Source organism: Muntiacus reevesi, chromosome 3 (assembly GCF_963930625.1).
Source record: "Muntiacus reevesi chromosome 3, mMunRee1.1, whole genome shotgun sequence".
Classification (NCBI taxonomy): domain Eukaryota; kingdom Metazoa; phylum Chordata; class Mammalia; order Artiodactyla; family Cervidae; genus Muntiacus; species Muntiacus reevesi.
The window spans coordinates 36,187,510-36,214,236 of NC_089251.1; the positions used below are offsets into that span (position 1 = coordinate 36,187,510).

The following is a 26,727-nucleotide window of genomic DNA, read 5'->3' on the forward strand; positions in this document are numbered from 1 at the left end:
AGGCCAAGCATCCAACATCTCTTATCCTCCAAGGAACTCACAGTGGTGGCCTCGTGGAAGGTCTAAGCTGAGGAGGTAAAAAGTTAAGACTTCTCATGCCTGCCCACACCCTTCTAGACAGTTGGTCCATCCCTAAGTTAGTCATGTACCAAATTCTACCTCCATCCCTTTATTCTCACTTCCATCTGCCCAAGCCTGGCCCACCTCCATGGTCTGTGGGGCTGCAATGGCCTTCTGACTGTACCTCATCTCATTCCTTCCCCACAACCTTCCACATTAATCTTCCTCACATCCTGCTTCACATATCTAAGTCTCCCTACCTTTGGTAGTTACCTAAGCTAAACCTTGGCTGCATCCCAAAGCCCCCACCATGGTGTTAGCCCTGCCAGATAGTTCTCTCACCTGAGCCTTCTAGCCCTACTAACCCAGTCCACTCCTCCTTAGTCATAACTGCACCATGCCTCCCCATCCAGCCATCATCCTTTCTACAGCTGCCTCAGCACAACATCTGTGCAACGCTCAGCCTAGGTCAGGGCCTCCATTACACTTTTCACGGGATCCCTGGCCTCCCTCCCACTTCTGCACAGCTGTGCCATCTTCTCCACGGGTAGTTGGCTACGTTTCTACTGCTTGATGTTCCCATGGGCCAGATAGTCAACCGACTGCAGTCACTTTTCTCCTCTCTAAACCCCGGATCATAGCAAAGTTGTTGTGAGGCTTAACTGAAAGAACATATATAAGGTGCCTACCATGTGTCAGGGGAATAGTTTGATCAATAAATGTTGGCTGATTATGGTCCTGGATTTATGTGCTAACATGGAGAATTCTTTGTTGAGTGAAGGTGGTTTTAAATTTCCCGTGATTTGATTTTCTCCCTCTGCTCTGAGGATTCATTCCCATGCCTGCACTTGCAAACCGTGATGTTTTCAGATCGTTTGAGAATGAATCCAGTGGGGTGTTCTTTGAATCCATCAGTCATCAGTTGAAACTGATGAAGCATCTGAGTGCCAGGTACTCTGCAGGGCTCTGGAGGGGGGTGCAAAGATAAGCCAACATGCCTGCCCAGGTCATTCAAGGAGGAGAGAGGGAGAGCTTGAAACTGGGGTAACGGGGGCTGCTCAGAGGTGAGCATGGGAGTGGGAGGTGCTGCCCTACTTAGCCTGAGGGGGCACAATATCTCCCTGGAGTGGGGACCCCACCCACCCGGGTTCCTGAAAGGTGAGAGAGCATCCCGAGCAGAGAGGGTTGTGAAGATGAGAAGGTGAGAAGGCATGAACCCTCGTGCACAGTCAGGCAGCTGCAAGCCTGGGCCTGGCTGGGGTGGGCATGGCTTTAGGGACGGGGTGAGCTGGTAGCAGGGCAGGATTTTGGATGAGTCTCGATGCATCCGCCTATGGGACACTGTCCGTGGAGGAGGCATGGAGGGTGGACGGGTGTGGGCCCACAGCCCAGTGGGAGGGGGGCTGGTAGAGGGGGCAGCAGTGAGCAGGGAGCAAAGTCAGAAGCCAAGAGTTATCCAGGAGGCAGACTCTACAAAGCAAAGTTGGGCGAGGAGGGGGGACACCAAAGGACTTGGCTTGAGTCACAGGGTGGGCAGTGGGCTTACCCTGAGATGGAGACATGAGAGCAGACCGGGTACTTGATATCTTGAGAGGCAGGCTCAGCAAGGCTCACGGTAAGGGAAAAAAGGAAGTGTCTACTTAATGAATCAAGGAGGGACAGGGAGAAGCGGGAAAACAGAACAGAGGTAATGACGCCTGATGGGGCTGGCTTCAGGGTCACTGGGGGGGTGAGGTGAGCGCAGGAGGTGAGAGCTGTTGGATACAATCCGCTTCAATCCAACGGAAGTGGCTCCTCTTACTGCATCCAGGACACCCAGGACTCCACAAGGGGCCTCTGCTGATTGTGCCCCTCGCCAGCCCAGATGGAAGCCCGGCTGCTACGTGATTCCACAGGTCCCCCAGCAGAGCCCTTCTTCTGTCACATCACACATTCCTCAGTGAGTTTTCCTGGCACCCTGGGGCCCAGGGCTCATGTCACTTCATCCCACCGTCTGTCACCAGGACCACACTGGTGGCCTCCTTCCCACGGCTTCTCCCACCCACAGCTGTCAGCTCCTCTCTGCTCTTTTCAGCTCTTGTCAAACACATTTTGTGCTTCCTGGCCCCCAGCCCTGAAATCACTCCCTCTGCTGGCCTTGGCATCTATCCCTAGGATCTGAAAAGTGCAAATTTTACCAGACGCGGCATTGCGATTGCCTCATGGCTTGTTTCACGTTCTCATTTTCAAAGTAAGTCTGACATTCAGGCAAGTGAAGTGTTGGGTGCTGAAGCCAAGGCTGAGGCAGGACGCCCTCTGCACAACTTCCCTGCCCCCGTCCCCTCTACCTCTGCCTACCTAACTCTTAGAGAACATGATGGGGAGCAGGTGCCAAGCCAGGATCTCTCTAAACTTATCCAGGTCGCCTCTTTCTCCTGGTTTCAGTCACCCTCTCTACACCCACCTCCTGGGCCTGCTTTTACCTACAGCTGCAGAGCAGTGAAAAGACCCCAGGGTCTGATTGCCAATGCTGGTCCTCAGACTAATACCAGTTTGACTGCCCGTGACCACAGCTAACAGTCACCGCATGCTTACGAGGGGTTAAAGACCAGGCTTTGCATTTGACATGGATGGCTTTGCTAACCCCCACAGCAACCCTGGGTACCATTATTATTCCCATTTTAAAGATGAGGAAACTGAGGCTTAGGAGTTGAGTAACTCACACCAGGATCAGATGGTAAGTGACAAAGATGCTCTCTCTCCAAGCTCACATGGTGAGGAAACCTACCTACCACTTAGCCAACCAGTAGCCTTGCCTGCGCCTCTGTTTCATCCACTGAGAATTGACAATGGCCCCTTCACCCAGAGGGTACTGAGGACATCAAGGGCAGGAGATATGAGAGGGCTTATTGAGAGTCTCCTATAAATATAAGATGTGATTATCCTTATCTGAGGGACTCACCACAAGGTCCAGCCTTTCACTTAGAAATTGTGACAGGTGTCCTGAGATCCCCTGGGCCTCATCGAGCCAGTCCTGCCAGCCTCGTTTCTCTCTGCATTAGGGGCATCACACCACAAGTGTTCTTCAAAGTGTTAGTGGGTAATGGCAACGGAACATGCCAGCATCCTGGGTCTTAAATGGAAAGAAGCCACATGTTCCAACTTCCTATACTTAGACTGAAAAACGTGGGCAGGTCAGTTTGCAGTTTGCAGTCAAGTTGCCATCCACGTGACTTGTCAACTCCAGGGGCAAACAGTTTTGTTGTCATTGTGTTTAAGAGACCCTGAGATGTTCAGATAAGTGCAAAGTGTTAAACCAGCTTACATTTGAATCTTCAGCTGGGAGGGAGTCTGGTCACCTCCACTGGGGGAAAGGCACGAGAGGGAGGGGGAGGCTGTGCAAGGAAATGGCCATGGCAGCAAATAAAAAGGATGGTTCTACGGGTTCTGTGGGACCCTTGCCTTCTGCGTGTGAGGAGGATTAATCTAGGGCCTTGAGGAGCAAGGAGGTGCTGCTGAGTCAGAGGGCGCCCTGCATCTGGAAATTGCCTCCAACCTGAGCCACTTTCTAAGTCACTTCCAGCATGTACTGGCAGAGTATCTTCCACCAGCAGGTAGAGGTAACCTTATTCACAATCTCTGAGCTACTTCTCACTTCGTGTGTGTGTGTGTGTGTGTGTGTGTGTGTGTTTGCACTCAGTTGTTCAGTCATGTCCAACTCTGCAACCCCACGGACTGTAGTCCACCAGGCTCCTCTGTCCATGGGATTTCCCAGGCAAGAATACTGGAGTGGGTTGCCATTTCCTTCTCCAGGGGATCTTCCTGATCCAGGGATCAAACCCATGTCTCCTGCATCAACAGGCAGATTCACACTGCATCACCTGGGAAGCTCTCTTACTTCTTACAGGTGAAGAAACATACCCAGAGAGCTGCGGAGTTGGGAAGTAACTTAGATGAAACTCAGTTCTTCTCATGCTCATTCCAGCTGTTTCCCCCATTTTATCACTCTGCCCAGATACAGGACAAAATGCCAGAGACTAATCAGAAGAGAGCAGATTACTGAGGACAGACTAAGAGCCAGGCTTTGTGTTTGGTTCCTGGGCAAAAAGCATAGCAAGATGGACAGGGGAGGGGCAAGAACCCTGATCAAGTATGCAGTTAGCTAATATGCTTAGGAAAAGGTACTCCACTTCACTGATTAGCAGGGAAAGGCAGACTTAAACCACAATGATATACCACTGCTCAGGCTCTAGAACTAACATGAAAGAGACAGACAAGAGCAAACGACCAGCAACAAAGCTGCAGAACCGCTGGAATTCTTGCATTGCTGCTGGGGTGGAAATGGTATGACCACTTCCTTAGATGTTTGACAATATCTAGAAAAGCTGCCAGGGACACACCCTACAGAAACCTATACGCCTATTAAATACAAGGTTACTCATAGGCTCTCTATCAGAAGAATCTCACACTGGAAAAACCCTAAATAAGCATTAACAATAGACCTAGATATACAAATTGTAACACTTTCCGCCAAAGGAATACTATACAGCAATGAGAATGAGCAAACTGTCTTGCAAAATGTGACTGGAATTCACACATCTCTTCCACCTCACCTCCGAGTAAACTCCCGGGTCTAAGACCCAACACCCTACCCTGAGGATGTCAGAGCCTCAGAGCTAAGATCCCACACTGCACTCCACCACCTTGGGTGGGCTCCCGATTCAGACTGAGCTTGGTCCCCCCACCAGCAGGGACTCTCAGAATATTGTGCTGCCCAGGGATGTGTTGCCTAGGGCATCTCTCAGGATTGCTATGATGATAAGGTAGGGCTAGTGAGAAAGTGAAAGCGGTCCAATGTTTACTGAATTAACTATAAGGGAAATCGGTCTGAAACTCATGGAGAAGGCCAGAATTCGGGTGTGAGGGGTGAGGGAAGAGCCTGCAGAGGCAGCAGGCAAGAGACATGGGACCAGAGAAGGAATCCTGGCCCGGAGGCGCCTGCTGTCTCAGCCTCTGTGATCTTTCTTCCCCCGGACCCTGGCGAGAACCCCTTCCCGGCCCTGTAGCTGGTTCTCAGGGCAGCAGACACAGTTCTCCTGCTGAGATTCCAGGCTGTTGGGAAACTCCTGCCACTATTCTCTTCAAAGCTCTTTGAAACTCTGAAGTGCTCTGGAGTGAAGCGCTCTCAGAACTACCATCACCAGGCTCACAAACTCCTGGGTTGAAAAATGGTGCACAGGAGCGACCGGAATGCAGCGGATGGGCGAGCCTGTTTGCAAAGCTACGTGCCTGTGATGGGTTTTGCTCCCCACCCTCCACCTTGACGTGGAATCACCAACTCTGTGCTGAGCTAGTAGAATCACCTTGACTCTGAGGGAATATGAACATTTTTTATGCTTAGCCATTCCAACCATAAAGATTTTTATCCTATTACCGCTAAGTGACGAGTTCAAGAAGAGAAATGATGATCATCTTCGACAGCCATTCCAACTGAGTAAATACCAGGAGGGTGAAATGCAATCCTAGATGCGGCCACAGCCCCTTCATTTCCCAGGATGGAAAAGAGCAAAGGAAAAATGTCTTCCCAGTGAGATGTATCAAAGTGTGGAATTTTCCCTCCAGGCAAGCGATGGGCATCCCACTGTTCAAACCATTTAGCACGGAACTGGACAGAGCCCAGGAGGATATGCCGAGGGGAACACTCAGACCCAGCCTGGCCAAGGGGAGGCGAACTAACAAGGCTTCCCAGCTCTCACCAACACCACCCCCCACCAGCCCATAGCTTCAGGGCGCATCCACCCTGCCACCTGCTCCCCTGCAATCAAAGCAACCCCATAATAAGCATTGCCAGGCAACAGCAAAAATATACATGTGCTTTATCAAAATATTTCCCCCTTCTCAAGGGGTGTGCCTCCACTTAATGGCTTCCTGTCTGCCAGACGTTTTATGTGCTACTTGGATGATGGCAAATCCAGCTGTTGTCACCAGAATGTGCTGACAGGTGGGGGGCGGCAGGCCTGGGAAATGGGGACTGTTTGCTGGACCAGTCAATGCTTTATAAATAGCAGAACTCCCCTGGGAAATCTTCTCAGAGTCACCCCAGCTAGACACTGTCTTTTCCTCACATTGAAATAGTTATTTATGGCACTCCCCCCCCACCCCCAACACAGGCAGCCACATCTATTCATCCTTGTGACCACTAGAAATTAAGGCTCTCATCCACATTAACAGAACTATGGGCCTTAGGAGAAAATTCGGATGCTCTGATGAAGCGCCCGTGTAGTCTTCACATGAGACCAAGGCGGGTGGGAGAACAGAGTATATGTATGTATTTATATCTGAAAAAGAGAAGGTCAACCATGGAAGAACGAACCCATCACAATTGTGTGGCACTCGGGGAGTGAGAAAGCTTCAAGGTTACCGAGTTCAAGCACAGATGAGAAGACAAACCTAAGAGAGGGGCATGGATGGGTGGAAGGCCATTGCTGGTCACCTTGCTCAACTCCTCTCACTGGGCTTGAATCGGGGATGGGGAGATGGAGCAGCAGCAAAGACATGACTGAAGACCCAAGACAGTGGCTTTCTGTCTCAAGATTGTGAAAATGTCAAGTGTTACATAAGGAGTGGGGTGGGCAGGAAAAGGTTGATAACCTCATAGAGTGAATGAATAGATTCACTGGAAACTGTAGTCACTCATTTCTAAACTATCCTCACCGCCTGACCCATGGACCCTAAGACTTCCATAAACCCTGGAATGGGGAGTACAAAACCTGCCCCAGTCTTAACTCTTACTCTTCAACTTGGTCATTCCAGGCTACAGGTAAACCCCACTGCCTCCCACAAAATACCATGGACTCCATGGGAAAAAAGACCACGAGAAAGATGGTGATTCTGTTCAATTTCACCCAGAGAATCAAGCCCCTGGCCCCTCCGAGTCTTCTATCACATGATGCCCCAATATGACTAGTTTGTCAGGGGTTCCATACCCCCAGTGCACTGGCTTTTCAACCAGCACAACGGGCTGTTGGTGAAACCCTCACAGCCTTCCTCCTTTCTCCCCTCCTCTCTCCACCTGTGCATCTGTGGATTCCTAAGTGATGCCCCCCAGTGCCCGGCCTCTCAGCAGCACCTGCTCTAATGCTCAGCTAATAGTTCTGGATCTCAGGCACTGTTCTAACGCATCCTATAACTCACAATGCAATTACTGTGGTAGGAAAATTGGAAGCAAATTTAACAAGCTCAGCCCCCTCCCACATGCCGTTTCTTCACTCTTCTCTTTTCAGTAATGAGAATTCTTTAAGGGAAAAGGCCTTTTTCCCTTTAACGGAGGCTATTCTCCTGATTCCTTATCTGAAGCCCATGAGGATGGGAGGATATGGAGAAGGGGACTTCCTCTAGCTCCTTTTGTCCTGTTTACTTGTAAGGCAGATAGGAAGAAAGCAGTCAGTTTTCTTTCCAGGCTTACTCTCACTTTCATCTGCTCAGCTAACATTTATTGAATTCCTATCACACATCACAGATTTCTCCCCCTAGAGGGTAACTGGTATCATAACTAGTTGAACCTTAGCTGCAAGGCATGATGGGAAAAGGGAGAGGTTAAACTGTGTCTATGGAGTCGGGTCCCCCAGGGTGGGCCAAGAGCTATAGTAGGAGCTTCTTCGTAAAGGTGATGCCAGTTGCCAACAGGATGGCAGCATATTGACCCTTGTGGTTGAAGAAACTGAGAGGAGGGGGCAGGAAGGAACCAGAGAAGCCAGAAGTCTCCAAAGGAACTGAGACAGAGCCTGTCTCCTGGACAGAGGCAGAGGGCTGCAGCGTGTAGGCAGGTAGGCATCTTTATTCCAGGGCCTACTGCCTACTCAAACCCAGGGCCTCCAGGTTGGACCCACCCACCAACCATGGACTTTATCTGATCCACAAAAGGAAGCCACAGCACCAGCTGACGCTCTGTGGTTTGCACATTTGAACAGGCATCAGAATCACTGGTGGTGCGTGTTGAGACACGGTCACCAGGCCCCACCCCAGAGCACCTCACTCAGTAGTTCTGGGGGGAAGCTTAGAATCTGCAGTTCTAACTGGTGATGCCGATGCTGGTCCCCTGGTCTGGGAAACCACACTCTGAGAACTATTGTTCTAAGCCTTTGCTATTCGATGTGAGCCCTGGATCATCCATCAGCAGAACCTGGGAGTCTGACAGGAACGCAGACTCTCAGGCCCCACCACAGACCTGCTGAATCAGGTGGAGAGGGAGGTGGGAGGGGGGATCGGGATGGGGAATACGTGTAACTCTATGGCTGATTCATATCAATGTATGACAAAACCCACTGAAAAATAAAAAAAAATAAAAATAAAAATAAATAAAATGTAAAAAAAAAAAAAAAGAACCTCAGATGATTTAAGTTCAAGAAACACTTACCTGCGGTGGCGGTTCTCAATCCTGGCTGCTCGATAGAATCACTGGGGGAGCTCAGAAAAGAGATGCTTCAGCTGATTGGAGTCTGGCATCAGCATTTTTTAAGTTTCCCAAGTAATTCTTAGGAGATGCCTGGATTGAGAACCGCCGGGACTTCCACTCATGACTAACACTCCATATCCAATTTTCCAGCACTGAACTTACCCCTCATGACTATGGGGAGGGTCGGGAGGAAGTACCTGAAAAGGCGAGTGTCTGGGACCACCCGGTTGCTGGCGATCCGCTCGCTCTCCCGCTGGTTGAAAGCATACAGCTTATAGGGATCGTCGCCGACACGCCACTTCTTGGCATTCAGATACCGCCGCTCATCAAACTGGTCCCACAGGTCATCCCAGTCACCATCCGAAATCTATGGGACATGAAGGGGAAGTCGGTGAGGATGGCTCCAGGCCCGCTCAGCTTCCTCTGTCAGTGCCCAGAGACCAAGAATGTGCCGGCAAGGTTCAATGCAAAGATGGGAGCAGATGTAGGACATTAATAAAGCCATCAGCAGTAATAATAAGCAACGATGACGACAATGGCAGCTACCATTTAATAAGTGCTGTACTCATATACCAGGCACTGGGTTAGGACCTATACACACTTATCTCATGTAATTCTCATAATTTTAGGAAATGGATGTTGCTCGTATCCCCACTACGCAGACAAGGAAGCCATCTCAACAGCCCAAGCACCTTGCTCAAGATACCTCAATTAGGAAGCAACAGGGCTGGGACTTGGATTCTAGAATACTAACCCCACAGGCCACCTCTCTGGGGTAATTTGAGACACGTGATGGAAAGTGCCGGCACAAGGGCTGACACATAGTAGGTATACACAATGACTGCCATTCCCTGCTCTGCCGAAGGAAGGCAGCAATGGAAAGCAAGTGATCCATCTATAACGGGGGTGCTACCTGCTGGACAGACACCTTGTGTGTTCCTTCCTTCCTCCAACCCAGGAATCTATGTTTATTTTTAAGAAGCCTCCAAGGGGGAGCAAGGAGCAACCCTCATCATATGAGGAAGACAGCACTTTAGAATGTGTAAAGAGATTTCTGCATTCATCATCTCGATTCATTCTCACCAAGGCCCTCTGCAGGGTAGGGAAGACAAAGTTTCAGAAAGGTGACTGGCTTGTCTGAGGTCCCCAGGTGGATGGTGGCAGAGCCCATGCAGAGCTCTGTCTCTTGGACCCTCCAGTGCAGAAGAGGGAAGGGGATTCACATAGGGAGAGGTTGGTTCATGCCCAGACCCTGGGCTGCCGCCTCTGCCCTGCCCACCCAGCTCTGCACCCACCAGAAATTCCTCAGCCAGTAGGGGGTGTGGGCTTCAGGGCCTCTGCAAGCTGGGTGCTTCCCTTGATAGTCACTGCCCAGTGGATGCTAGCACTGCCCCTGCTAGGGGAGAGGCAATCTGTATCAGCAAAGCTCAGACATTTTAGGTTCATCAAAGCCAAAAGAACACTGCATCTGGAAAAACCTATTGACCAGGCTCTGACCTAGACCATGAGGGCTGGAGTCCCGGGGTGGCATAGTCATCAAGGATGAGATGTTCATTCATGTGTTCCTGACCCTTGGCCCTGTGCAAGTATCTGAAGCTGCCTGGGTACCACCCATTCCATCACTACCAGGATGCCCTTCTGTCCTCCAGGCACCTAACAGGAGAGCCCAGGGCAGGCACCACAGACAGCAATGCAGGCACTCAGCCCACACTTGGCAGTTAAGGGGGGCCACTCATGCCCACGTGCACATTCATCTCAGGCACCCCTCCAGCTTATCAGGTAATTGATCTCTCCCTTTCACACTCTCTCTCTGTGTTATCTTCTTTTGAAACAGCATTCTCCTGCTAATAGCACAAAATGAAGCATTGGAAACCAGTGATTTTTATCCAATAATTGATTTTATTAATGTCCTGTGATATTGCTGCTACATGGGGACATTGTGGGGGGGTTTGAAACCCCAGCCTGGGCTGTGCCATGCCATAGCCTGACAGCTGTCACCTGTGCTTGGAACATGACCTCAGGGCTACCCTGACATCTCACTCTTGCAGGAAGGGCCATGCAGCTGGCTCATGCCCAACTGAATTTACTGCAAATCTCAAAATAATCTGTGAGCCCCTACAGTGCAGTGTACCAGGGAGGAGGAGATGCGGAGACGGCAGTCCCCTGCCCTTCAGCGGGTTGCAATGCTGCATGAAGATGTCTATAACAGAGGAGGGACAGGAATAGGAACAGTCTCCCAGAAGAAACATCAAATGAGTTAGGGCTTGAAGGATGCGCTGGGATTTTGCTTTGCTGAAGGGGAGATGGGAAGGAAAGTGTGTGCAGTGAAAATCCAGATAAGAGACATGATGGCTTAAAGCCATCGGGGAATGGCTAGCTCAGGATTGGGGAAGCCAGGGCTGGGACTGCAAAGAAAGCATGAGTGAAAGAACATTCTGGAACATAGATGATCCTGTATGAAGCAGGTCGGGGGAAACTGTCTGGCTACATGTGTAGGAGGGAGGGGAGGGAAGAGAGCTCCACAAGGAGACCAGCTGGGAGGTGACCTTAGCCCTTGAGCCTGGTGGGAAGGGAAGCCTGCTGGGGTCCAGGTGGATGGTTCCACCCACTGGCTGGAGAAACCGGGGGTAGGGCAGGCCCTGTGGGGAGGCATGGGGGCAGGAGAGATGACACTTGACCTGCAGAGACAGCACTCAACCAACCTGGCTTCATCCCCACCCCCACTCTCTATTCATACCAGACCAGGCTCAAGGCCAAGAGAGCACAAGGCTCGGGGTGTTGCTCAGCCTGGCAGTTGCCACCCTAGGACAGCTAAGCACCCTTGGCATCCTTGGAGATGGTGCCACAAGAACTGAGCTGGCTTCCAGAAATCCTAGAACCAGAGCAGCAGCCAGGCTGGCAAGAGAAACTGTCTGAACAGTTAGTCGAGGTGTCCTTGCAGGGGACTGAAGAGACCACTCCCTCAGATGGTCACAAGCGTGGAGCGGGTTCACACTTCCCTGCACTGGATCCACTGTGGGGATCTCCCAGTACTGGGAGCTTGGTATTCCTATAATGAAGTCTGGGTGCATTAAGTAATGGTGAGGCTGTGTTTAAGACAATGCTACCAGTTGAGTAGCAATTTCTGTTTTACAAAGTACCTTGCAGGTGCATGGCAGAATCCCCCATTTGGATGAGGAGGGGTCGGCTTAGAGAGGTAAGGTGGCTCATCCATGCTTAACAGCTGGTAAGTGAAGGGACCCCTGACAGGGTCTCCCCAGAGCATGCCAGCACCACGGACAGAACAAAGGTTGTCCTCTCTGCTGAGGGTGAGTGAGCAGAGAAAGACCCCCTCTGAGGAGTGGGGTGGAGGACAAGCCCAGAGGAAGGACCCCAGCCCTCTTGCCCTACTTGTCCCCAGAATAGAGTGACCACAGTTCTCCAAGGACTTCGGAAGGGGCAGTGACTTCACAAGCCTGTTTTGGGGGCTGATTTCCAAGCTCTTCAATCCATAAGTCCTACATCTGTTGTCTAAGGGCCCAGAAAGCTTCCGAACATGTATTTTCACCTTAACAAGCCTTCCTAGCCCAGGAAGCAGAATGTTGCTGCTCCAAACAAGGACACAGGAGCCCCAAGAGGGCCCACCCCAGAACTACACCCGCTCCCACATGGCTGCCCCCAAGCTGCCCTCACTCAACTTTCTGACCAAAATTCATTCGGTCTAGAGTGGGCGTGTTTCCAAAGAGGGGTATAAAGCCACAAACAGAAACAAAGATCATCTTTTAAACAGAAAATTTCTGACTAAGCCAGCCAAACCCCTGGCAAAGACCAGTGCTTAAATAACTTGGCACCAAAATCAAAAGCTCAAAAGCACATCTGTTAAGCTGCTTCCTGTCTTTCCTCCCACCAGGCTTCTGTGAGAAATCTGGAACCCCTTCCCTTCATCCTTCCCTGGCCTAGTTTCTCTCGCTCTGTTTTCCAGCTGATTATCTGACTCAGGAATCACGGGGGTAGCCTTCCTTCTGTTAGGTTCTGAGGCTGCCTCTATAAGGTTTTGTCTCCCTCCTTCTTTCCCCAGCTTGGCACTGCTAGTTTTCTCTTATTGCTCTAATTCTCTTCTTCTTCAAATGACAAAATCTCTAGCCCTTGCTAAGGCTTCCATCCTACTCTGAACTGCGCCTGATCCTCAAGGAACATCTCAGAGTCACCCTGCGACAGCTAATACCTTGAGGGGCATCCACCACATGTCCTAAACATTTACATTTAATCCTCACTATGATGTGTGCATTGTTTTAGTCCTGTCCGACTCTGCGACCCTAGGGACTGTAGCCCGCCAGGCTCCTCTGTCCATGGGATTCTCCAGGCAAGAATACTGGAGTGGGTTGCCATGCCCTCCTCCAGGGATATTCCTGACCCAGGGATTGAATCCATGTCTCTTAAGTCTCCTGTATTGACAGGCAGGTTCTTTACCACTACGCCACCCGGGAAGTTCACAATCCTTACTATAATGGATATCAATAGGACTGTCCCCATCTTGTAACTGGGAAAACTGAGGCATAGAGAGATTGAGTAACTTACCCAATGTCACACAGATAGGAAGTGTTAGAGCCAGGATTTGAACCCCAGGGTAGCCTGGCTTCAGTTCCATGTGTTCAATCATTAGGTGACTCTGCCTGGCTTCATCTTCACTGCCATTTTCTTGGGTCTTCAAAGACTGTCTGTGTGTTTCCCACCATTTTTCTAGGTCCAGTTCTTTCTTTTCTTAGAGATCTTCCTCCAAGCAAAGACATCTGTACACCCCTCTTAACATCCCCGTGCCTGCTCTTCACTCCCCATCTGGGCAGCTGTTCTCCTCCCAACAGCGGCCTTGATCCTGACAGCCCAAGGCAAGAAAAGGGGGAGGTCTGCAGGCAGATTCCTGCAGGAAGATGGGAATGTGATAGAGTAGCACAGAGAAGGTCATCATTGAAAAAAATGATAGACTCAGAGGGATTGGGTAGAGAGGGAGGTGGGAGGGGGGATCGGGATGGGGAATACATGTAAATCCATGGCTGATTCATGTCCATGTATGACAAAACCCACTACAATATTGTAAAGTAATTAGCCTCCAACTAATAAAAATAAATGAAAAAAAAAAGAAAAAAATGATAGAACTGATCATTTAAAGACAGTATAGGGACTTCCCTGGTGATCCAGTGGTTAAGGGTTCCTGTTCCAGTCAAGGGATGTGGGTTGATCCCTGGTCCAGAAGCTAAGATCCCATATGCCTCATGGCCAAAAATCCAGAACATAAAACAGAAGCAATAGTGTAACAAACTCAATAAAGGCTTTAAAAACGGTCCACATCAAAAAAAAAAAAATCTTAAAAAAAATAAAGATGATATAATTCATCTATCCAACCAATGTGTGAAACTCCAGTGTAACATTCAGCTGGATCCAATGCACATCCCTCCAGTTAGGAACACAGAGGCCCCAAGATGCCCACTCCAAGCTTCAAAGGACTATATATAACTTCTAGAAGTTTTCTTCTAATTTTGAACCAGAATTTGTCTCCTTGTAATATCTCCCTTTGGGAGCTGGTTTTTATCCCCAGGGATATTTGATGCAAATCTGACCTTCCTTTCTCGTGTCCTTGAGATATTTAATGACAACTATTGTGTCCTCCAGGTCTTTCAGACCCCCATTACATGACTTGTATCTCAGAAAAAATGACCTAGAGGAGTGCAAAGATCTACCAAAGGATCGAGAGAACATGACTAAGCGAAGTCAGGTGGGATTCATCGAGGAATTCAAATACCCTGGAAAGCCTTCCATATGTGTGGAACAAGGGGAGAGGCATTGCTCATGACAGAGTCTAACTTTCATATGCAGATGGAAGCTGCTCTGTGAAAGCGCTGTTACTCTGATAATGCCCGCTACTGGGCACATAAAACTACCCATCCCAGCTCCCCTGTCAGAACCCTAGAGGGAGGGGTCCCACAAATAACATCTAACCCTTACAATATTCAACAGAAAATTGTATCCCCAGTCTCTCAATGAGGAAACAGGCATGGGGAGGATGAATAAGTTGCCCAAGCTCACACAAATGAGAAGTGTGTCTCAAAGCCCACACACCCAGTTTCTTGGCCAGCCATGCAGTCTGGAGTTCCCGAACCTCCCTGGACCCAGGCTATCTCCAGAACCGCAGCCTCTGCTCCCCAGCACCACCCCAGGCACGGCCCCTGCCTTCCACCCACCGGAGATGTCTGCTTCCAGCACCATGGCAGACCGAATGCCAGGACTTCCATGCTAAACTACAGCCACATCTTGCATAATTAAAAACAAATGGGGTTTTTAATGCATTGCTGGGCTTTCTAGAAGGAAAATATTCACCATGAGATAGGGATGAGGCCAGGGATAATATAGGGTGGTGAAGCCAGAGGTGGGATAGATGATAGTAAGTAAAGACAACATGTGAGGCTGCCCCAGGGGTACTGGTCATTGAGAAAGTAAAGCCCACCTCCTAAAGATGAAGACACTGAACCTGAGTCTTCCATAATTAAGGCTTAGTTGTTCAGTTATGTCGGACTCTGTGATCCCATGAACTGGTAGCCCACAGGCTACTCTGTCTGTGGAATTTTAGGCAAAAATACTGGGTGGGTTGCCATTTCCTCTTCCAGGGGATTTTCCTTACCCAGGGATGAAACCTGCCTCTCCTGTGTCTCCTGCATTGTGGACAGATTCTCTACCTGCTGAGCCATCAGGGAAGCCCAGTTAAGGACAAGAACAGGGACTAAATGGTCCCAGATCAGCTGTGTGCTGGCTCAGAGCAAAGGCAAACACAAACCTTATCTGGAGGAAAGCAGTCCCAGGGCAGGCCCCTAGGATTCCCACAAAGCCACCAAAAGATGAATTCACAATAAAAAATGATCAGACACACAAGGAAGCAAGTCACTATAAGGGAGAGTCAGTGGAAACTATAAAGAACATATTCTGATCCTCCAAGAAATTCAGACACAGAAATTACAGTTACAGAATGAAGCATATGCAGCTTGAAATGTGGAATGAAAAACTAGCAAAGAACAGAAGTTCTTTGAAAAAGAATCAAACAGACTTTCTAGAAACAAAAGATATATATATGAATGACTGAAAGTCAAACAAATGCTTACAATCTTCATAGCCTTTTCACAAGAACATCTCATTTATATTATCCCTACTTAGTCAGCAGGCCAGTTTGCAGATTGGAAAACTGAGGCTCACAATAGCAAAAGAACTTGCTTGAGACCACATAGATAGAGAGCTCACAACTGAGACTCTAACCCAAGACTTCTGATCTGAAAACTGGTGTTCCTTCCCCATCACCAGATGTGTCACTCATTCACGGGGCCACTTTGCTCCCCCTGCTAGGCAGTCATAAGAATACAGGAGAATCTGCCCACCTCTGTACTATTCTATTGTCAACCCATCTAGGGAGTGACCTTATTTTTCCAGAGGGCCAGTCAAGAGAGGATAGCATGATCCCACATCAGACCAACACTGCTAGGTAAGTCCGAATTAGCAAGGGTGGTCTGTGAGAGGAGTGACGGCCAGTAACAGACTCCCCACAGTGTGCAGGATCAGCTGAAACAAAGAGGGAGGGACAAGCCAGCCCTTCGTTCACCCCACCTGGGTTCACGACACAGGGAAGAGCTGCAAAATCCTTTCCCCTCATCTGGGGACAGCACATCAATTATGGATTATTAGATAAGATCTCCATTTTAATATTTCCACCATGTATTATCACCTCTCCCTCTCACTGGAATTCTGTCTGGGGAGTTATTTAACTGATGTGCAGAAATCTAAATTTAATTTATTATGATCTAACTCACTTTAGAAGCCAAATTACCCTGCACTGGAGAAGGATCAAGTCAATATCCCACTTGGCTTTCTATTTATCTTCTGCACGGTTTTCTCTTCTCTTTAGAATTCATTTTATCTCGGGTGCTGGTAATAAATTTAAATTTTCCTCAGAATTAGGCAATTGCTCCTTCAATGTTGTAGTTTAATGGTTAGTATTAATTATATGAAAGTCACTCTTAGAGAATTTGGTAGATGGAATGGACATATAATAGAGGAGGAAAGGGCAATTTCTCAGACCAAATGAGGTAGCAGATCATTCAGTAGGGTGAGTTTACTTTTCTATTCTACCTCCTCCTGTCTCTTCTCCCCACTTTCTTTCTTACCCCCACTCCCTCAAGAGCCAGGTGCCAAGGAATGGGGTCTTCTGTGGCTTCTCTGAGCTGCTGGGAGGTCTGATGGCCTGGCCCCACATCAAGACCTCTCTTTATTGCTGGATTCAGCCTTGTTTGGTCTCTGACCAGAGCCACCATCACCTAGATCTCTCCTCCCCACCACTGCCCCAAAATACACACTCACCACATCACAGCTTTGGGAGGTGCTATGAGCCTTCTGGAAGACAAGTTCTGATAATTATTATAATTGCCTGAAAACTCCAACTGTGAAATATAATGTGATTAACAGAATGGACAGAAGCCCAACTTTTGTTTCTGGAATAGGAAAAAAAAGAATCTCATGCAATTTGAGCCTTATATGGAGATTAATTTGCTTGCTAATTAGCATGAGAGGGAGGTGCCAGGGAAGTATAAATCAGCATGACTGGGCAAGAAGGTCTGGTCCCCCCTGCACGTGCCAGGGTGGGTGAGCTCTAATGCTACATGTCTGCTTCCTACCCCACACTTTATACAACTACCACCAAAGACCAAACCCAGAGCTCCTTTATGGACATGGGCATCTCAGGTCACTTGTTGTTTGCTTGAAGAACACCTCCCAGTTGCTGGTCAGCAGGAAGACAAAGAGAGAGAGCCGGTCTTAACTGCAGCACTGATTCCTGCATCTTCTTTGAGTTCAAAGGTGGAACAGTAAACAGACATGGGAACACAAGAAGACTCGGTCCCTTCCAGCTCTGGAACCCAGGGAGCAAGAGATCAAGTGCAGAGGGAGCCAAGTAACCACCTGGGGCTTGGGAGGAAGTGGATTTGGTGGACTGCATGGAGGTGTAAAGCGGGTGGTTGTGCCCCATCACCAGGAAGCTGGCACTGGGGGACAGCAGGCATGAAGAGATGGAACCAGTGTTCAGGAGGGACCAAGGAGAGGGCCTATACCTGGGAGAGGGGACCAGAAGTAGGCTCAGGAAGGGAGGCCCCCAACAGAACAGAACCAGACGCTGAAACGCACTGTCTCTGGGGTGGACAGCTGAGTCGTCTTGGGATCTCAATAGACTGAGGTCTGACAGGTGACTGACACTGCAGCCATGTCCCAGGGCAGGGGTGCGAGGGAAGAGGAGGCCACTTCTCCTGGGGAGGCCCAACAGTGTGGCCATAGCAGCACAGAGATAGAGCCTCACAGCCACTAGAAGCAGGATAAAAGCCAAAATGCTAAAAACAAGATGTGGATTTCCCCAGTGACAGAAGAGGTCTCTCTCTTCACCTATACAGGGCCAGGAAATATCTTCGGGCATCATCAGAAGTCTCATTAGCCTCAAGGAGTAGCTTTGGAAGCAAGCAGTTTTCAAGGTGCTGGACTGAACCACAGCATGTGGCAGGGGTCACATGTGAATTTGCCTCCAGGGACACGGGAAACAGAAATGTGAGCAAAGACTTTCCAGGAGCCACACAACACCCGCCTAGTGACGCTGCCTTAAATCTCCCCTTTGGGTGAAACAGGGCTTCCCTGGTGGCTCAGACTGTAAAGAGTCTATCTGCAATGAGGGAGACCCAAGTTCAATCCCTGAGTCAGGAAGATCCCTGGAGAAGGAAATGGCAACCCACTCCAGTATTCTTGCCTGGAAAACCCATGGATGGAGGAGCCATCCTCCACTGTTGGTGATAATATATGCCTGTGGGTTAAGTTTGCAGGCTACCAAATTGTGACCCAGGGACAATCATGGAATAAAAGGAAGGGGGTAAAGAAAGATAAAGGAGAGAAGAATGAATAAAGGGAAAGATGCTCACTCTACATGTTAGACTTTTGTGACATCTCGCTCCTTCAAGGGACCCCTTGTACATTTCACCCAGACAGAAATGCAGCAGAGAGTTCTGAGGTGTGGGATGGTGGAGGTGGGCAAAGAAAGGGATGCACAGCACCAGAGAAGATCCTGCAATTCCCCTCAATGGTCCCAAAGATGCCATAAGAGAACAGGAGTCAGGTGAGCCGGCCCCGAGCCTGGCTCTGCTAGCACGCCCCTTCAACCTCTTATGGTCAGTTTCTCCTCCACCCCAGGGGCAAGATAAACTTTTACCCCACACAATTTTACAGGTGTGAGTTAAGTCTCAGAAATAAGATAGGAAAAATTGCTGGGCAAAACATAAGGCGAAAGTAACCCATTATTATTGTCAGCATTGCTGTGGTTACTATTATTCCTTTTGGGGACAGAATACTAATGAGGAGAAACTTTACAATTTTACAATTTACACTCAGCTAATTTATGTTCAGCTTCTTCCTTCCCTGTGGCAGAAATGGGGTCTCTGACTCCACCTCTTTCCTGTCTGCCTGTGATGAAAGAGACAGGTTGCTGATGTTGCCTGGGGCTTGGGAGGGCTCATCCACCCAAAAGCCCCATCTCAGATACAGGTTTGAACACAGAGCCATGCAAACGACACAGTCAGGAAACTACTTTTAATCAGGTCATCACCAGCTTGGAAGGCTAGACATCTAGCTTTGCAAGGCTTCTGTGCAAACTCCCTTTTTTACGTGGCTGGAGGTGGGACCTAGGGCAGGCCTGGAAACCATGCTGAGCGATTCTGGCTGGAGATCCTGGGATCTCAGAGGTGAGGTCAGAAACCAGAACCTGCTTGAGACGCCGAGGCTCCCATCAGGCCGAGGAGCCCGGGCGTCAGGTCTCTCTGCTCGAGTGCTGGCCCCTCTCCCTCTCCGACGCAGCAACCCTGAAGCGTCTCCTCGGTGCCTCCTGGGACTTGGCTTCCAAGAGCTGGAATGGCCAGTCCTACAGTCACCCTCACAAGGAGTGTGTTCACCAGGGTTTGCAGCTTCCCCACATCTCCCTCCAGGTTCTTCTCAGGCCAAGGTGACCTCGGGGGAGCCAAGATGGAAATGGCTGTGGGGAGCCAGGGAAAGGGACTGACTTGAAGAGGTGAACAATTCGCACGCCGGACAGAGCCGCTCAGAATGGCAACCACAGCTAACAGTTGTGTAACATTCACTGTGTCAGGCTCTGTCCTAAAAATGTCACTCACTGAGTGCTCAGAACAAACCTGAAGCAGGTGATACTACCAACCTATTTTAACTGAAGGTGAAACTGAGGTTCGAGGAACTAAAGGGACTCAGTCAAGGTGACTGAAACCAGGGCAGGTGGGCTTTGTCGTGTCCTTTACCAGGACCTACAATGGCAGAGGGTCATTCGTGAAATGAGGCTTCGAAACCCAGCTCTGTCTAGAGGAGGATGGAGGAAGGAGAGGGGAGGAGGCACCTGCCAGAAGCCTGTCCTACACTTTCCACCAAGGCTATTCTTCAAACATTTCCCCTAATGAACAGGTCAAAAGGTGCTAAACTGGATTTTCTGGCTAGAAATAGTTTCAGAGTTGCATCCCTTAAGCCCTGTCATTCATTCCCCAAAGGTGACATTAGCTAGAAGCCTCTAGTGCTTGGCGGAGAAGAATTTGTTCCTCTCTCTTCTCTGCCTCCGAGGTGCTGGCCTGATCTCCCCAGATACCGTGTGCAGGCAGGGCCCAGAGCTTAGCGCATTTTCTATCCGCTCTGTAAATAAGGTGACACCCAGATACCCTCCAGCTCTCTCAAAACTAGGTCAGCTGCTGACTATGTAGGTATGGGGTTGGAGTGAATAACTTTGAAAGGACTTTTATCTCCCAGGACTCCATGGGGGCTGCTGGCTACTTTCAATGAAAGAGGCTCTTTTATGTCAAAAGCAGACCCAGATTACCCGACGTCATGGCCACTGAACTAGGTGGGGGCAGGATGCCCGCCTCCGCCAAGGGCAAATTTAGTGCTGCAGGCGACACAGGGAGTGATGATAGCGGTGGGTTGAAAAACTGGGAGAAATCCTAACAAGACTGACCTAAATACTGACCATCTTTACGGCCTGGCAGGAATCTCGTCTATGATGTCTTACATGAACTATAAAGAAGGGGTTTATAAAGCACTTGCTTATATAAATAAAACACATGGGGCATTTCTCTCACCCCAGGAAGCACCAATAATCACTCCCTCAACGACATGCTTGTCACTGACCATTCTTGTCCATTCATTAAAGCACCTGTGGCACGATCCTTTCTGCAGGTTAATCCTGAACTGAGAGGGACGTCAAGTGCCAGAGTGACATTTAAAACATCTTCTATCCTCACGTGTCATATTTTAGATTCCACGTATAAGTGACGTCACAAGTTATGTCTTTCTCTTTCTGATTTACTTTACTCAGTAGGATAATCTCTAGTTGCATCCGTGTTGCTGCAAGTGGCATGACTGCATTCTTTTTCTACGGCTGAGTAGTGTTCCACTGTATATATGTGCCACATCTTCTTTATCAATTCCTCTATCAGTGGACATTTAGTGTTTCCACGTGTTGGCTATTGTAAACAGTGCTGCCACAAACACAGGGGTGCACATATCTTTTTGAATTATAGTTGTGACACAAACGAACCTTATCAAGGAAACAGAAACAGACTAACAGACTGGTGGGTGCCAAGGGGGATGGGTTGGGGGCGGGATGGAGTGGGAGGTTAGGGTTAGCATATATAGGCTTTTATATAGAGAATGGATAAACAAGGTCCTACTGTGTAGCACAGAGAACTATATTCAATATCACATGATAAACGATAAAGGAAAAGAATATATATATTTTAAAAGAACAGATATACCTATGCACAACTGAATCACTTTGCTGCACAGTGGTAATTAACACAACATTATAAATCAACTATACTTCAATAAAAATAAAACACTTCCTATCCTCTAATTCAAATTTTTAAACCCAGAGTGGTCTGCTCTTTTGCTTCTTCGGAATAGAGCTTACTCTGACTTTAACTACAAATGGGACTCTCTGGGAATCCAGATTTGCAATTCAGATACATCAGGAAGAGATTAATCACTTGGCCAGAGCTGCTTTGGTTTATGTTTTACTGCATAAGAGCACTCACTACAAGATTCCTTTAAGTAATCCATTTCCTTGGTGCATGAAAATTAGACTCCAGTGACAAAAGTCAGTATCTCAACTTCTCCAGAGCACTATTCTGGGAATGAGGTAAAAACCATTAAAGCTCTATTGCCCTGTGCCTCTCCACTCCCTTGCATTCTCAGCTTGGACTCACTCTGGCCCAAGGCCCTGGGCAGAACACTTTCTTCCTACATGCCTTTCGCCAAGTCTCATTCAATCTCTTCCCAAAAGGAAGGAGCCAAAGCCAATGGCACAAATCTGACTCTCATGTCTTTCAACACCATCCTCTTTCTTCAGTTTTCCAGGGACCAGATACTCTCTACAGTGGCTCAACAGTAAAGAATCCACCTGCAATGCAGGAGCCACAGGAGTCACGAGTTCAATCCCTGGAGGACTGATCAGGAAGATCCCCTGGAGGAGGGCATGGCAACCCACTCCAGTGTTCTTGCCTGGAGACACCCATGGACAAAGCAGCCTGGCGAGCTACAGCCCATGGGGTAGCAAAGCGTCAGACATGACTGAAGCGACTTAGCACAGCACACAGATCCTCTCAGAGGGTTCTTCCATCATCAGCATCTTACATGGGTGGGGGGAGGGGGGTAGGTGGGGAAGGTAAGGGGGTGGGGTTGGGTGTTGGGATCCTCTTATCTCATTTGCTAAGTGGTTCAGCGCCAGGTTCCCCCTGGCTTGCCATCTTTGGACCGATCAAAGAGCCTCTCCAAGCACATTAAACATTAAGGCTTACCAGGCAGCAGACACGACTGTACCTTCTGGTCTGCCTCCGAAAGTGAGGCTGGGGAAAGCGGCAGCTGAGTTGGGGTGGCAGGAGAGCGGGGTATATAGAGAAAGTAGGTCATTAGTGGTAAAGACTACAATTTTCAAGCGGTTGTTAATGCTTTGTTTATATGGATTTCTCCAAATGTGACATTTTAATGGCATCATAATTGTGTGATTACAGTGCAGACGACACCGCTCAGGGAGGAAAGGCAACCGGGACTCCGGCGACCTGCTGGGGGAGGCGGCTCCCTGCGCCCGCAGTCAGGGGGACTGTCTCGGTCCTGCTCAGGCCAGGATGCCTGACGAGCATGGCAAGTGGCTCCTGGAGGGTCCTCTGCTGGACAGGAGCCATCGGTATCCAGGAGACGTGCGCCCAGCCTCGCTCTTGTACAAAATCGATGCCCAGGGATGCAGGAGAGGAGACGAGGGGAGTTATGCCTCACCCTGGGGACCACCCATCTCACTGCCCTTATCATTCACTTCTTCATTCATTTAGTCATTATTTCTTGGCCTCTTACTGTCCTCTGAGGGAAAAGGCGATAGATATTCAGACATATAAAAACCAATCAAGATAGCGAGAGGGGTAAGGAAAAGAAGACCATGTCAATTGGGTACCCATCGGGTGCTCACCACGGAGCCAGGATTTGGCTCCTTCCTCTTCCTTGAATCCTCAGCTGCATCTGCCCCAACCAAAGGCATCCTCTTCTGCTGCTATTACCTCTTGGGTCCCAGGAGCCCTTTCTCTTGGGCTTTTCCTCATCCTCTGCCCTCTTCCCCATCTTCTTTTTGGCTTCTCCTTCTCTCTGGTTTCTAAACATTGGAACTGCCTGTGGGTTTAATCCTGCTCCCCCCTCCCACCTCCGTTATATGCTCCTCACAGGTGACTTCTTTCATTCCTGTGTCTTGCAAGCCTTCTACAGGTGGATAATTCTCACTACATCTTTCCAGTTCAGACCTCTTCTGAGCTCACATCTAGATTAAACAGATGCCTAGTTGCCATGCCCACTTGGTGTCCCACAAGCATCTCACCCTGAGTAGGTCCCATATGGAACTCCTGCTCTTCCCATCACAACCGGTGCCTCCTCCAGTCTGTCCCCACTGAGGAAGCAGCACCACCATCTGTAAAGCTGCTCAGCCAGGAATCTGAGTCACCCTTCACACTCCTCTCTCAACATCATCTTTACTCTGATCGCTTGTTCCCCCTCCCCAACACAGAGCTAACGCATCACCACGTCCTACGGATCCTACCTTCTCCATCCTTCCCCCTCACCATCTCCGTCTCTACAACAATGCTCACCACCACTGACTCCTTTGTGAAATACTGACTGAAATAGGCCCCAACTCCGTATTCTACTTCCAGCCCCGACAATTCATTTCTAGGAGTCACCTTCATAAAATGACACCTGATCCCCTCTCTCCCATTCTGGCTCAAAATCCCTCCAGGGACTCCCACTATACTCAGAACACCATCTGCAATCGGTACTATGGCCCTCCAAGCCCTTCCTGATCCGGGCCTGCAAATTCTCCAGCCTCACCCACTTCTCCCTTGCCCTCTTTATTGTACTCCAGTCACACTGGCCTGTCTTCAGCTTATAAAACAAGTCAAGCTTTCCCCCATCTGAATTCTGGCGCTCCCAGATTCATCTGTTGAAGTCTCCAATACCTCAGAGCATAACTATGTTTGGAGACAAACCTAGACAGCATACTAAAAAGAAGAGACATTACTTTGCTGACAAAGGTCTGTCTAGTCAAAGCATGGTTTTTCCAGTAGTCATGTGCATGTACAAATGTGGGAATTGGACCGTAAAGAAGGTTGAGCACTGAAGAATTGATACTTTAAAACTGTGGTGCTGGAGAAGACTTTTGAGAGCCCCTTGCAGATGCTTGCTCCTTGGAAGGAAAGCTATGACCAATCTAGACAGCATATTAAAAAGCAGAGACATTACTTTGCCAACAAAGGTCCGTCTAGTCAATGCTACGGTTTTTCCAGTAGTCATGTATGGATGTGAGAGTTGGACTATAAAGAAAGCTGAGCACCTGAAGAATTGATGCTTTTGAACGGTGGTGTTGGAGAAGACTCTTGAGAGTCCCTTGGACTGCAAGGAGATCCAACCAGTCCATCCTAAAGGAGATCAGTCCTGGGTGTTCATTGGAAGGACTGATGTTGAAGCTGAAACTCCAGTACTTTGGCTACCTGATGCGAAGAGCTGACTCATTTGAAAAGACCCTGATGCTGGGAAAGATTGAGGGCAGGAGGAGAAGGGGATGACAGAGGATGAGATGGTTGGATGGCATCACTGACTCAATGGACATGGGTTTGGGTAGACTCCGGCAGTTGGTGATGGACAGGGAGGCCTGGCGTGCTGCGGTTCATAGGGTCGCAAAGAGTCGGACACGACTGAGCGACTGAACTGAACTGAACTGAACTGGACAGCAAGGAGATCAAATCAGTCAATCCTAAAGGAAATCAACCCCGAATATTCATTGAAAGGATTGATGCTGAAGCTCCAATATTTTGGCTACCTGATGCAAAGAGTGACTCATTGGAAAAGACCCTTATGCTGGGAAAGATTGAAGGCAAAAGGAGAAGAGGGGAGCAGAAGATGAGACAGTTAGATAGCATTACCGACAATAGATATGAACCTGAGCAAACTCCAGGAGACGGTGAAGGACAGGGAAGCCTGGCGTGCTGCAGTCCATGGGTTGCAAAGGGTCAGACAAGACTGAGGAACTGAACACACACACAGGGCCTTTAGAGGTAATTATGGTTAAATGAGGATATTTGGGTGTGCTCTGCTCCATATAACTGCATTTGGAGATAGGTCCTTCAAAGAGATGATTAGGTTATAAAAGGCCATCAGAGTGGAGCCCTAATCCCATATGACTTGTATTCTTATAAAAGGAGGTAGAGGGATTCCTTGGTGGTCCAATGGTTAAGCATCTGCCTTGCAGTGCAGGGGACACTGGTTCAATCCCTGGTCCGGAAAGATCCCACATGCTGTGGAGCAATTGAGCCTGGAAGCCGCAACTACTGAAGCCTGTGTGCCCTGGAGCCTGTGCGCTGTATCAAGGGGAACCACTGCAATGAGAAGGCTGTGTACCACCACAAAGAGTACCCCGTCCCCCACCGCAACTAGAGAAAGCCCATGTGCAATAATGAAGACCCACCACAGCCAAAAAATTAAATAAAAAATAAATCTTAAAAAAAAAAGAGGTAGAGATGCCAGGTAAATCTACCTTGCTACAGAGAAAAGACCACAATGAGAAGGCGGCCATCTACAAGCCAAAGAGAGAGGCCTCAGGAAAAGCCAGCATTGTCAACCCCTTGATCTTAGACCTCAGGACTCCAGAAGTTTGAGAAAATAAACTTCTGCAATTTAAGCCTCCCAGTCTTATGCAGTCTGCCTCCTAAATTGTTATGGCAGTTCTTGCAAAAAATACATCACCTCAGACCTCCATACCTGCCATGTTCTCTGCCTGGGATATTCTTCATCTAATCAATTCCTTTTCATGCATCGGCTCTCAAACCAAGTGTTATGTTTTAAAGAGGACTTCTATGAATCTTGAGGTTGAAAAAAAGCCCCTCCTATACTCTCCTAGAACCTTATACATCTCTTTCATTGAACTCGGAAGTCACAGCCTATATTAGGCAAGATTGTCTTATTATAATATATATCTCATGCTTGTCTCTCTGACTTGGCCACACCCTTCTTCACAGCAGGAACTGTTTCTGTTTTGTTCACCACTGTAGGCATAGTGCATGGTACATGGTGCACGTGTGTGCTTAGTCCTGTCTGATTCTTTGCGACGCCATGGACTATAGCCAACCAAGCTCCTCTGTCCATGGAATTTTCCAGGGAAGAAAACTGAAGTGGGTTGCCATTTCTTCTTCCAGGGTGTCGAACCCACAGCTCTTGCATCTCCTGCATTGGCAGGTGGATTCTTTACCACTGCACCACCTGGGAAGCCCGATACATGATAGGTTCTCCAATATTTGTTGAATAAATGACTCAATGGATGTTAATTTTCTCATTTAAACCTCTTAAAATCCCCAAGATTTGGATACTACTATTCCCATGTCACACACATGCAGAGCTAGGAGAGAAGTAAATATACCCAAGGGCAGTCATCAAGGAAGTAGCAGGACCAAGAGCTGAACCAAAATCATTTACCTGTGAAGAACTTGCAGTGGTCCTATCTTCCCAGAGAGACAGGAAGACCAGCAAGGGCTGGGCCCATCAGAGAATGCTGCAGAGAGGGGGAAGCCCTGGTTTGGGCCCAGAGAGAAAGAGCAGGCTGAGACAGGAGTCCA

General features: G+C 48.8%; 1 protein-coding gene across 2 annotated transcripts in view; it reads right to left on the reverse strand.

Annotated features, from left to right (window-relative positions):
• GALNT14 (polypeptide N-acetylgalactosaminyltransferase 14) overlaps positions 1 to 26,727 on the reverse strand; it is a 218,040-nt gene that overhangs the window by 65,489 nt on the left and 125,824 nt on the right. For both annotated transcript variants that reach the window (XM_065927237.1, XM_065927236.1), the window contains exon 2: positions 8,692 to 8,861. In XM_065927237.1, the coding sequence (XP_065783309.1) occupies positions 8,692 to 8,861 (170 nt within the window). The remainder of the gene's footprint in view (positions 1 to 8,691; positions 8,862 to 26,727) is intronic.